Source organism: Carcharodon carcharias, chromosome 1 (assembly GCF_017639515.1).
Source record: "Carcharodon carcharias isolate sCarCar2 chromosome 1, sCarCar2.pri, whole genome shotgun sequence".
In the NCBI taxonomy this organism is placed as follows: Eukaryota; Metazoa; Chordata; class Chondrichthyes; order Lamniformes; family Lamnidae; genus Carcharodon; species Carcharodon carcharias.
In genome coordinates, this window is record NC_054467.1 from 107,634,923 (window position 1) to 107,647,641 (window position 12,719).

The 12,719-nt window shown below is 43.5% G+C and overlaps 1 protein-coding gene across 1 annotated transcript in view; it reads right to left on the reverse strand.

Annotated features, from left to right (window-relative positions):
• Positions 1-328: 328 nt before the first annotated feature.
• Positions 329-12,719, reverse strand: part of LOC121274566 (collagen alpha-1(XXV) chain) — a 161,765-nt gene continuing 149,374 nt past the window's right edge. Inside the window, exons 23-24 of the mRNA XM_041181932.1 lie at positions 1,366-1,401; positions 329-412 (exon numbers count right to left, since the gene is read on the reverse strand). Of these exons, the coding sequence (XP_041037866.1) occupies positions 329-412; positions 1,366-1,401 (120 nt within the window). The remainder of the gene's footprint in view (positions 413-1,365; positions 1,402-12,719) is intronic.

Below are 12,719 nucleotides of genomic sequence, written 5' to 3' on the forward strand. Positions count from 1 at the left end.
GAGGTTGGAGGTAAGGTGAAAGGAAGGGAATTATGAATAGAAAAGGGAAAAATGTTATCAAAGTAAATGATATACAAGATCAGAGTAGAGTAACAGTTATAGACACAGCATTACTACCAGCCACGTGGTTATTTTTGGTTATTTTTCATCAATGATTCATCAAAGTAAAGTGTAATGTATTTCTGTTTATCTCTAGCATTGTATTTATTGATGTACATTATACACTGCTCCTTCTCAATTTATACAAGACATGGTAAAACATTCCTAAAATTCAGTACTTACTCTATCTCCCTTTGGGCCTGCTGGACCTGCGGGACCCATTGGACCATCAGTACCCTTTGAACACAAAGAAAACAATTAACTGTGGTGAACATTCCTTCAAAATATTGATAAACGAAAAGACTTGTCTCGTCTAGGAGATAGAGATAAAAAAACTCACATTCATGAGAATTGCCCCAGAGCTTTGTCCTATTTATTGGTATTAAAACATTTCTAAAAAGGCAGAGGCAGTGTAGTGCAGAAGATCGTCTTTTTTATTCAATTCCAAAATTTTCTTTTTTACTTCCTCAACTTGTGACTGCCTAACACAAGACCAACATAATGACAAATGACCAGAAAATTGTCTTGGTCTGCTGTACTACCCATTAACATGATAAAAATTACCATTAGAAATCATGTTGACCTTGTGACTGCACCATCTGAGATTGGTTCCAAGTTGATCTGTTATAGAAGAGAATCTGTGAACTCAGGCTGTAAATCTTGGCTTTTTTTTGTTGGTTCTTTTGATAACAATGCAGTGTAATAGCAGACAGGAACATTGTTTGCTAGGTTGTGGCCCCCATGTAAAGATTCTGTTTTGAGACCCCCACCTTTTACAAGACAATTATATTAATTACTCCCTATTTAATCTAGTATGAAATCCATAAATGTATGATTGTGAAAAGGCACACTTGCCATCAGTAATGTAAAAATAATTGACCAAACCATTGCCTAGGATTTCTTTCACTGGATCCATCCCTGACTGGCTCAGGGCCCTATATAATTGCAAAGGTTGTATAGTTCTAATGCTGTCCTTAACAGTGGGCAATATTTAAAGCTAAATCCCAAGACACTGACACTCTCTCCCTGTCTCAATTTTCCCTGGAGCAACATTGTCCTGAATGGATAGTGAAAAAAGGTAAATTAGTCAACAGGACTTGTCAGTGCCTCACACTGAACTGTGAGCTTTCCATGCACAGAGAGTGGAGTGAGTACGAAGGAAGGGATCGTGAGCACAGCATTTACTGACTCCAGTGGACTGCCAGCACCAAGCAGAAAGGAAATAGTCAAAAGGAAGGACAAAGAGTACAAATGTGACTCACTCACCCGCAGTCCTGGCTGTCCATCTAAGCCAGATGCACCCTGCATAGTTTGTGTCATTAGAGGGATGGGTAAGAGGAACATGTTTTTAGTGTACGATGGTTAATGATCATAAACAACATTACACAATGAAATTAAGGTGGGAATTCCTGATTCAACTGTGTATTAAATATGAATCACAGACATAAAAGGACTAAAAAAGGACAAAGGGAATATATAAATGATAACTGGGAACAGATGCTATGGAGTTATGCAACACTACAGTTAATTCATCTGAAACAGTTATAGGTGAGAAGTGAACAAGAGACTGGTTTAAAACCAGTCCTACTGTGCTCAAGGGATAACTTAACTACCACAGCTGGTTCTGTGGAATAAGCACTGGAGAAGATTTTCTCTGTAAAGCAGATGTAGCCAAATTATAAATTTGATAAAGAACAGGTTTACAATTTGATTCCATCTGGAGCACGTAGGAAACCTTCTCTTGCCATTCTCACCGTTGACTCTCATCAGTTGCTGGAATGCTGAAATCTTCTCAAATATGTGTGTGTTCTTGATAATGAACAGTGGCCGTGTCAATCAGTGGTTCAATAAAATAAAAATATGATGCACCTGCCTAATGATTAATTGATAAAAAAACTAAGAATTCAAAAACACACTCCACAAACACACTCCAGCCTTTCATTGTAATACAGACATGCCTCAACCTTCAGCCTCAACATAATGTAGTTCTCGGAAGCAAATCATTTCTAGTTTATTATCATGAGATGCACAGTATAGTGAACATTTCACAATGTAAGCAAATTAGTGTGCGAATCTAGCAAAAGCGATTCAGCAAATTAATAGAAATTTTAAAAATATTGGAAATCTGTTGGAAATACACAGCAAGTCCACGAGCATCAGAAAGATGATTTAACATTATCCTTCATAACATTAGAAACTGTAAGATAAACCTCTTTTGCAAAACTGAACATAAGAAATATAGTGAAAAGGTATAATTGGAAGCCCAGAGTGCATTATGCTAACCACAATAACAAGGGAGTAGTGATGCGTTTAATAACACGTGAATTTATAAGAAATGGAAAGCAGGGATAAGTGCTGAAAAAATATATAAAGAACATCTTTATCAAGCAGAGAAAATGTATTGGATAAGGAAAATGGGAATTCCCCCTTGATCAATGCCTCAGTCCACTCCCCTTTTGTGGCTGAACCTGTCTGGAATTAATAACCTCTTTTAAGTCTACTCCCTTTTTTCCACATTAAAGATAATGCTACTTCCATATTAAGATACTGGAACACACATGGTTCTCAGCTACATCCGTCCTTTTTGCAGGTTGCTGTCCATTCTGACCCTACTCATCCTATCCCTGATCTCCTCCTCTGATACATTATGTTGTGTTGCTTCCTGTTCTCACCCTAATCTGAGGCATCTTGTTTATGCTTCCTATTCCCACCCATTCCTTCATTTTATGCAAAAACAGAATTACCTGGAAAAACTCAGCAGGTCTGGCAGCATCGGCGGAGAAGAAAAGAGTTGACGTTTCGAGTCCTCATGACCCTTCGACAGAACTTGAGTTCGAGTCCAGGCCTGGACTCGAACTCAAGTTCTGTCGAAGGGTCATGAGGACTCGAAACGTCAACTGCCTGGACTCGAACTCAAGTTCTGTCGAAGGGTCATGAGGACTCGAAACGTCAACTGCCTGGACTCGAACTCAAGTTCTGTCGAAGGGTCATGAGGACTCGAAACGTCAACTGGCCTGGACTTGAACTCAAGTTCTGTCGAAGGGTCATGAGGACTCGAAACGTCAACTCTTTTCTTCTCCGCCGATGCTGCCAGACCTGCTGAGTTTTTCCAGGTAATTCTGTTTTTGTTTTGGATTTCCAGCATCCGCAGTTTTTTTGTTTTTACCTTCATTTTATGCTCTATTTCTGAACTTTTGCTCCCTCTCCTGGCCTTCTTTCTAACTATTAATGGGTTTTCCACAGACATCTTTTATAAGTATTTGTATTATATTTCTTTCCACTTCACTTCCTGCAAGAGCTCATCCAGTTTCCCCATCTGTATCATATTTGCTTTAATGACTCCAGTATGTACATCAGAGTTTATGAAAATTTTCTTTCCTTTTACTCCACTGAGACTTTCACTCTTGTGGTCGCAGGTTCTTTAATCACCTGTCTCATTTCTTGAAGATCATCTCTTTCCCTCAATACAGATCAAGATTCCTCTTGCCTCTACATTTCATCTCACTAACCTCTGAAATTGCTGGGTCATCTTTCACCATTTAGTTCATCAATAACACGACCCTACTGAAAAACACACCTGCTAACACACCTACTTACAAGAGAGATCAACCTTTCCCAATTCATGCTTTCAACCCCATTTTCCTGCCCTTGCCCCATTCACCTTCCACTTCATTCTCTTCCCATTTTGAAGCCATTTTCACTCCCTTTTGCTTTCTAATGAACTTTCATTGATGACTGTGATGGTCTTTGTATAATAAATCAGCATTTTGTTTTACCTTTTTCCAACAAACAAAAATATTCTCAGGTGATGATCGGCGCAGGCTTGGAGGGCCGAAGAGCCTGTTCCTGTGCTGTACTTTTCTTTGTTATTAACTCCATTAGCTACTCCTCTGTACTTGTAATTCCAGCACTCAACTTCTTTCTAAATTGTTCCTTACCTTTGAGCTTAGTCCTTAATAAATCCAGTTACTAATTCTGATAAAGGGTCAAAGCAGAAATGGTAGCAAATCTTTTTTCCTTTCAAACACAAACTAACCTGCTGCATATATTTTGTTGTTTATTTTTATTCTTTCATGGGATGTGAGCATCGCTGTCTAAGCCAGCAATTTTATTGCCCATCCTTAATTGCCTTGAGAAGGTGGTGGTGAGCTGCCTTCTTGAACCACTGCAGTCCCTGCGGTGTAGGTACACCCACAGTGCTGTTAGGAAGGGAGTTCCAGGATTTTGACCCAGCGACAGTGAAGGAACAGCAATATATTTCCAAGTCAGGATGGTGAGTGACTTGGAGGCGAACTTGCAGGTGGTGTTCCCATGCATTTGCTGCCCTTACCCTTCCAGGTGGTTGAGGTCGCGGGTTTGGAAGGTGCTGTTGAAGGGGCCTTAGTGAGTTGTTGCATTGATAGATGGGACACACTGCTGTCACTGTGTTGGTGGTGGTGGGAATGGATGTTGGAGGTGGTGGATGGGGTGCCAATCAAGCGGGCACCTTTGCTCTGGATGATGTTGAGTTTCTTGAATATTGTTAGAGCTGCACTCATCCAGGCAAGTGGGGAGTATTCCATCACGCTCCTGACTTGTTCCTTGTAGATGGTGGATAAGCTTTGGTGGGGGGGGGGGGGGGGGGGGGGGGGGGTGGGGGAGCGGGTCGGGGGCGGGGGTGTGGTCAAGAGGTGAGTTACTCTCCACAGAATTCCCAGCCTCTGATCTGCTTTTGTAGCCACGATATTTATATGGTTAGTCCAGTTCAGTTTCTGGTCAATTGTAACACCCAGGATGTTGATAGTGGGGGATTCAGTGATGGTAATGCCAATGAACAAAAAGGGGCAATAGTTAGATTCTGTCTTGTTGGAGATGGTCATTACCTGGCACTTGTTACTTGCGAATGTTACTCGTCATTCACCTATCAGCCCAAGCCTGAAGGTTGTCCAGATCTTGCTGCATTTGGGCGTGAACTGCTTCAGTATCTGAGGAGTTGCAAATAGTGCTGAACATTGTGCAAATCATTTGCGAACATCCCCACTTCTGACTTTATGATGGAAGGAATGTAATTGATTAAGCAGCTGAAGATGGTTGGGCCAAGAGTACTACCCTGAGGAGCTCCTGGAGTGATGTCCTGCAGCTGAGATGACTGACGTCCAATGACCACAACCACTCTCACCTCACCTCTGGAATTCAGCTCTTTTGTCCATGTTTGAACCAAGGCTGTAATGATGTCAGGTGCTGAGTAGTCGTGTTTGAAGCCAAACTGACTATCAGTGAACAGGTTGCTTCTGAATAAGTACAGCTTTTTAGTACTGTTGACGACCCCTTCCATCAATTTGCTGATGATCAAGAGTAGACTGATGGGCTGGTAATTGGCCAGGTTGGACTTGTCCTGCTTTTTGTGAATATGACATACCTGGGCAATTTGCCACATTACCGGGTTTTTGCCAATGTTGTAGTTGGTACTGAAACAGCTTGGCTAAGAGTGCGGCTAGTTCTGGAGCACGTCTTCAGTACTATTGCTGGAATGTTGTCAGGGCCCATAGTTTTTGCAGCATCCAGTGCCTTCAGTCGTTTCTTGATATCATGTGAAGTGAATCGAATTGGCTGAAGACTGACATCTGTGATGCTGGAGATCTCCTAAGGAGGCAGGGGTGGATCATCCACTCAGCACTTCTGGCTGAAGATTGTTGCAAATGTTTCAACCTTGTCTTTTGCACTGATCTGCTGGGATCCTCCATCATTGAGGATGGGGATATTTGTGGAACCACCTCCTCCTCCTGTTAGTTGTTTAATTGTCCACCACCATTCATGACTGGATGTTGCAGGACTGCAGAACTTAGATTGATCCGTTGGTTGCGGGGTTGCTTCGCTTTGTCTATCGCATGCTGTTTTTGCTGTTTGGCACGCAAGTAGTCCTGTGTTATAGCTTCACGAGGTTGGCAGCTCATTTTTAGATATGCCTGGTGCTGCTCCTGACATGCCATCCTGCACTCTTCATTGAACCAGGGCAGGGTTGATCCCTTGGTTTCATGGTAATGGTAGAGTGGAGGATATGCCAGGCCATGATGTTACACATTGTGCTTGAGTACAATTCTGCTGCTGCTGATGGCCCATAGCACTACGTGGATTCCCAGTCTCAAGTTGCTAGATCTGTTTGAAATCTATATCTCATTTAGCATGGTGGTAGTGCCACACAACACGGTGGAGGGTATCCTCAATGTGAAGACAGGACTTCGTCTCCACAAGCACTATGCAGTGGTCACTCCTACCAATACTGTCATGGACAGATGCAATTGTGAGAGGTAGATGGGTGAATACGAGGTCAAGTAGTTTTTACCCTCTTGTTGGTTCTCTCACCTCCTGCTGGACTCAGCCAGCTTGGTGTGTAGCAGCGGGCTACTGAGCCACTCCTGATGATGGACATTGAAGTCCCCTACCCTGAGTACATTCTGTGCCCTTGCCACCCTCAGTGCTTCCTCCAAGTGGTGTTCAACATGGAGAAGCACTGATTCATCAGCAGAAGAGGGATGGTAGGTGGTAATCAGCAGGAGGTTTCTGTGCCATGTCTGACTTGATGCCTTTGACTGCATGGGGTCCAGTCAGTTTTTATAGACAGTTTCTGATTTTTAACAGAATGCCAGCTCTAACAGGAACAATGCACTTTGCCCTCTCTCCCCTCCAGCCCCCCAATACAGATTTTTCATATATTCATGAAAATGGATACTAAGGGGTTGAATTCCAGGCCTGAATTAGGTAGCATGCTCAGCATGGATGCCTCAGCTGGGAGAACTGAGACTGAAATTGGGCCTGAAGAGCTTCATTAGCATTATTTGGGTGAGCTGCCAGTACCTGCCACATCCTCACAGGCAGCTAGCTTGTTTTATAAGGATGAATGCTGAGTGGCATGCCTTGTCGACAGTGGCTTGAAGATAAATTCCCAGATTAGGGGTGCAATCATTGAGTGACAGTGACACTCAGGAATGCTGAGGCTGGGAGGCATAGGAGTGCATCTTCCTGCTCCAAGTCAAACTTAAAAAAAACTTTTTGATAGTGACTGAATCCATGATTGTAACATTTGCTTATCAGGCATGGCATCTGCTCTGCTCAAGGGGGCTCAGGCTCCCTGCAATGCCCTAAACAGGCATTAAGTCCTTCATTAGCACAGGTAAAGGGAATAACATCAGTTGTCCCGGATGCCTGAAAAATGGCCCAACTCAATAATGGGGTCGAGCTTCTTTCAGGTTATTGGGCTGCTAAACATTGGTCTCTGAAACTGGCTCTCATCAAGCCTGGTTTATCTCTATTTATGTTTTGAAATGCAATCATTACTCAGTGCACAACATCGCCTGTTATAGTCATGTGATGTCTGCCATGAGGGAATGACTCGGGGCAGCCATGATACATCAAGTATCAAGTTCAATAAAACCTCTCACTGATGAAGCACTGCTGTCCTTAAACTTAAAATGTAGTGTCGAGAAGTGGAGATAAAAACAGATTTTTGAATCTTGCAAATGCTGCAGAGAAGGCACAGAGAACCCAGACACACAACAATGTTCAAATCCACCAAAAACTGCTGAAAAAAGAATAGGGAAAAGCTGCAAGTAAGATGCTGAGTGAGTGAATATGGCTGCTGTAAACTTCTCCTTCTTGACACCAGTAGAAATAAATGGAGATATGTGGCAGAACTAGCATTTTTCCCACTTGCAATGGCAAAAATATACAATTGCAACAGACTTAATTAACGACCCAGAACAGATAAGAGTAGCCACACTCCTAACACTGCTGGGGAGGGACTGCTACAAAGTGTGTATCACCCTAAATCTAACCGACGAATAGAGAAAAAAAGACGACAGATTTTGAAAGCCTTGAACGAATGCTTTGAACTCTGAGATGGCACACAACACCCACTCAGTTCAGCTGAAGCAAGTCTACAGCTTGGACTGGTAACCCTGAATGCCCCAACAGAGATTCACAACATGTCACAGCACACGAAACCATTGACGGCAGAACAGATCTTAGAGGAATACAAAGATGTGTTTACAGGGTTGGGATGTCTACCTGGAGAAGATCATCTAGAAATAGATGAGAGTGTAAGACCAATTCTGCATCTGCCGGGAAGAGTTCCAGCTGCCCTCAAGTCAAGCCTAAAAGATAAGTTTGAAGAACTGGGAAAGGAGGGAGTAATCAAAAAAGTGATAACTCGTACAGACTGGATTAGCAGCATGGTAGCAGTGAAACAAACTGGAAACCTGAGAGTATGCTTAGACCCAAAGGATCTAAATAAAACATGAAGGAGATCTTACTACCCATACCAACCATTGAAGGAAATTGCTGCAACTTGCCATGGCAAAGGTATTCACTACCCTAGATGCGAAGGATGGTTACTGGCAAGTGAAGCTGGATGAGAGCAGCAGCTTAATAATGACATTCTGGATACCGTTCAGGAGATACAGATGGTTGTGCATGCCGTGCGGCATTTCCTTGGCTCCAGAAGAGTATCAATGCACATAGCATGAGGTAGTCAGTGATCTTCCCAGAGTGGAAGCCATAGTGATCTACCGTCTATGGATGTGGAGACACAATAGAAGAACCCATAGCAGACCATGATCAGAATTTAATATGACAGCTGGAGGGAGCTCACCAGATGAACCTGAAGCTGAACAGAACAAAGTGCAACTGAAAATGCCTGAAGTAAAGTACATAGGTCGTGTATTGATAACAAAAGATCTTTGCCCAGATCCTGACAAGGTGAGAGCTGTAGCACCGATGCAGCAACAAACAGACGTGGAAACAGTGCAACGGATTTGTGAACTATTTAGACTTTGAATCTGACAATCTCAACCACTCTAACCTCTCTCTCTCTGAATTTGCTGCACTCCGTTCTCTCAGGTCCAACCCTGACATTGTCATCAAACTCGCTGACAAGGGTGGTGTTGTTTGGTGCACTGACCTCTACCTCGCAGCGGCTGAGCGTCAACTCGCAGATACTTTCTCCTACCTCCCCCTGGACCATGACCCCACCACTGACCATCAAGCCATTGCTTCCAGCACTGTTATTGACCTCATCTCCTATGGAGATCTTCCTTCCGCAGCATCCAACCTGATAAGTCTCCCAACCTCGGATGGCCCGCTTCTACCTCCTACCCAAAATCCACAAACAGAACTGTCCCAGCAGACCAATCGTGTCAGCCTGTTCCTGCCCCATGGAATTCATTTCTTGCTATCCTGACTCCATTCTCTCTCCCCTTGTCCAGTCTCTTCCCACCTGCGTCCGTGATTTCTCTGACACCCTACATCATATCAACAATTTCCAGTTCCCTGGCCCCAACAGCCTTCTCTTCACCATGGACGTCCAATCCCTCTACACCTCCATCCCCCACCAGGATGGTCTGATGGCTCTCCGCTTCTTCCTCAAACAGAGGCCCGAACAATCCCGATCCACCACCACTCTCCGTCTGGCTGAACTTGTTCTCACACTGAACAATTTCTCCTTAAATTCCTCTCACTTCCTCCAAATAAAAGGTTTGGGTACCCGCATGGGCCCTAGCTATGCCTATCTCTTTATGAGGTATGTGGAACATTCCTTGTTCCAGTCCTACTCCGGCCCCCTCCCACAACTCTTTCTCCGGTACATCGATGATTGCTTCAGTGCTGCTTCATGCTCTCGTCTGGACTGGAAAAATTTATTAATTTTGCTTCCAATTTCCACCCCTCCATCATTTTCACATGGTCCATCTCTGACACTTCCCTTCCCTTCCTTGACCTCTCTGTCTCAATTTCTGGTGATAGACTGTCTACCAATATCCATTACAAGCCTACCAACTCCCACAGCTACCTCAACTACAGCTCCTCACACCCAGCTTCCTGTAACGACTCCATCCCATTCTCTCAGTACCTTTGCCTCTGTCGCATCTGTTCTGATGATGCCATTTTCAAAAACAGTTCCTCTGACATGTCTTCCTTCTTCCTTAATGGAGGTTTTCTACCCACGGTGGTTGACAGGGCCCTCAAACGTGTCCAGCTCATCTCCCACGCATCCGCCCTCACACCTTCCTCTCCCTCCCAGAACCATGATAGGGTCCCCCTTATCCTCTCTTATCACCCCACCAGCCTCCGCATTCAAAGGATCATCTTCTGCCATTTCTGCCAACTCCAGCATAATGCCACCACCAAACACATCTTCCCTTCACCAACCCTGGCGGCATTCCGCAGGGATCATTCCCTCCGGGACACCCTGGTCCACACCTCCATCACCCCCTACATCTCAACCCCCTCCCACAGCACCTTCCCATGCAACCACAGAAGGTGCAACACCTGCCCCTTCACTTCCCCTCTCCTCAACGTCCAAGGTCCCAAACACTCCTTTCAATTGAAGCAGCGTTTCACTTGCACTTCCCTCAATTTAGTCTACTGCATTCGTTGCTCCCAATGCGGTTTCCTCTACATTGGAGAGACCAAATGCAGACTGGGTTACTGCTTTGCAGAACACCTTCGGTCTGTCCACAAGCATTACCCAGACCTCCCTGTCGCTTGCCATTTCAACACTCCACCCTGCTCTCATGCCCACATGTCTGTCCTTGGCCTGCTGCATTGCTCCAGTGAAGCTCAACACAAACTGGAGGAACAGCACCTCATCTTCCGACTAGGCACTTTACAGCCTTCTGGACTGAATATTGAGTTCAATAATTTTAGACCATGAGCTCTCTCCTTCATCCCCACCCCCTTTCCGATCCCCCCCTTTTTTCCAATAATTTATATAGATTTTCCTTTTTCCACCTATTTCCATTATTTTTAAATGTATCTCCATCCAATGTTTTATCTCTACCTTTTAGCCTTTTTCGATTCCTTCACCCCACCCCCACTAGGGCTATCTGTACCTTGTTTGTCCTGCTTTCTACCCTTAATTAGTACATTCCTTAGATAATATTATCACCTTCAACACCTCTTTGTCCTTTTGTCTGTGACATGTTTTGGTTATCTCCACCTATCACTGGCCCTCTATCCAGCTCTAATTGTCCCACCCCCCCCCCCCTTAAACCAGCTTATATTTCACCTCTCTTCTATTTTTACTTAGTTCTGTTGAAGGGTCATTCGGAGTCGAAATGTTAACTGTGTTCCTCTCCGCAGATGCTGCCAGACTTGCTGAGTTTTTCAGGCATTTTTGTTTTTGCTTTGAATCTGACCAGACAAGTGTCTTGCTCAAATCGAGCAAACTACCCAACAAGATGCAACTCTTCAAGTAATAGTGACGAAAGGATGGCCTGAGAGTATCAAGGGTCTTGTGACCTGTGTTCACAAGAGCTGATTGGGCATACCAATATTAATTGACCACCCAATGTGGTATATTGTACAAAGGAAATAGAGTCATCATCCCTAAGGAGATGAGAGGAGATGATGAAGTGCATCCATGCAAATCGTCAAGGAATTGAATTAACTCTGAGAAAGGGGGCAGCCATAATACATCAAGTTCAATAAAGCCTCTCACTGAAGAGACACCAGTTCTGTTGAAGGGTCATGAGGACTCGAAACGTCAACTCTTTTCTTCTCCGCTGATACTGCCAGACCTGCTGAGTTTTTCCAGGTAATTCTGTTTTTGTTCTGATGAAGCACTGCTATCCTTAAACTTGAATGAGTTCTAAGAGGGATAATATGTATGCAAGGATTGAAGGCTTGAGATGACTGCCATCTGCTGGTGTTTTGTTTGCAATGCATCAGGATTGTGACACTGGGTAATGCTTTTTTATTAGCAGCCAGCTTTTTCAAATGTTCGGATTTAATTGGAATATTCTAATTCAGCAATGTTTTGTTATATTTACTATGGAGCAGCATTCTTAAAATTTTAAAATATCCTTCAAGCGTAAGACTGAAAGTTCCAATTTGGAGTAAAAGAATTGAACAAGTGAAGCAAGTCTAGCATGTACTTAATTGTTTTTCACAATTATGTCATTTAATAGCATCTCTTGTATTTTGGCGCTACATATTTAGAGCAATCCTTTTTCACAGGAATTTTGGTCAAGTTCTGTCTCTATTTTTTACAGTAGAATTTTCATGAAAGAATGGTGGAAACTTTAGGAAAATGCAACACTGTTTATGGTGCACTCTATTACACGGTTATTTGTTCATGGGGAAACAAAGGCCCTTAAACTCCTGAAATGAAAAGCAAAAAATGCTGAGAATGATCAGCAGTTATGGCAGCACCTGTGGAGAGAAAAACATAACCGTTTCTCTTTTCACAGATGCTGCCAGACCCATTGATTTTTTCCATCATTTTTTGTTTTTGTTTGATTTTCAGCATCCTCAGTGTTTTGCTGACATCCTAAAATCCCTGTCCCATTAATGTTCAGAAATTCTGATAGGAGGGGGGAAGCTGCCTCTCATCCCTGCTCTGAGGTTATACATGAGGTGAGACAGCTGATGATTCTCATTGTCAGAAATCTTGCTAGCCAGAAAAAGGAATGGTTGCACAAGGCAGCTGGACTTTGAAAAGATTTGGTGAAATGGGCCACATCAAACTGCTTTCCTAATAGCGATTGATCCCAAGTGATCAACTTCCACAAGGAACATGTTAAAAACAACAACAGTGACCCTCAACCCCAGTAGCTCCTCTCTTCTCACAGTAGAACAACACTGTGTCT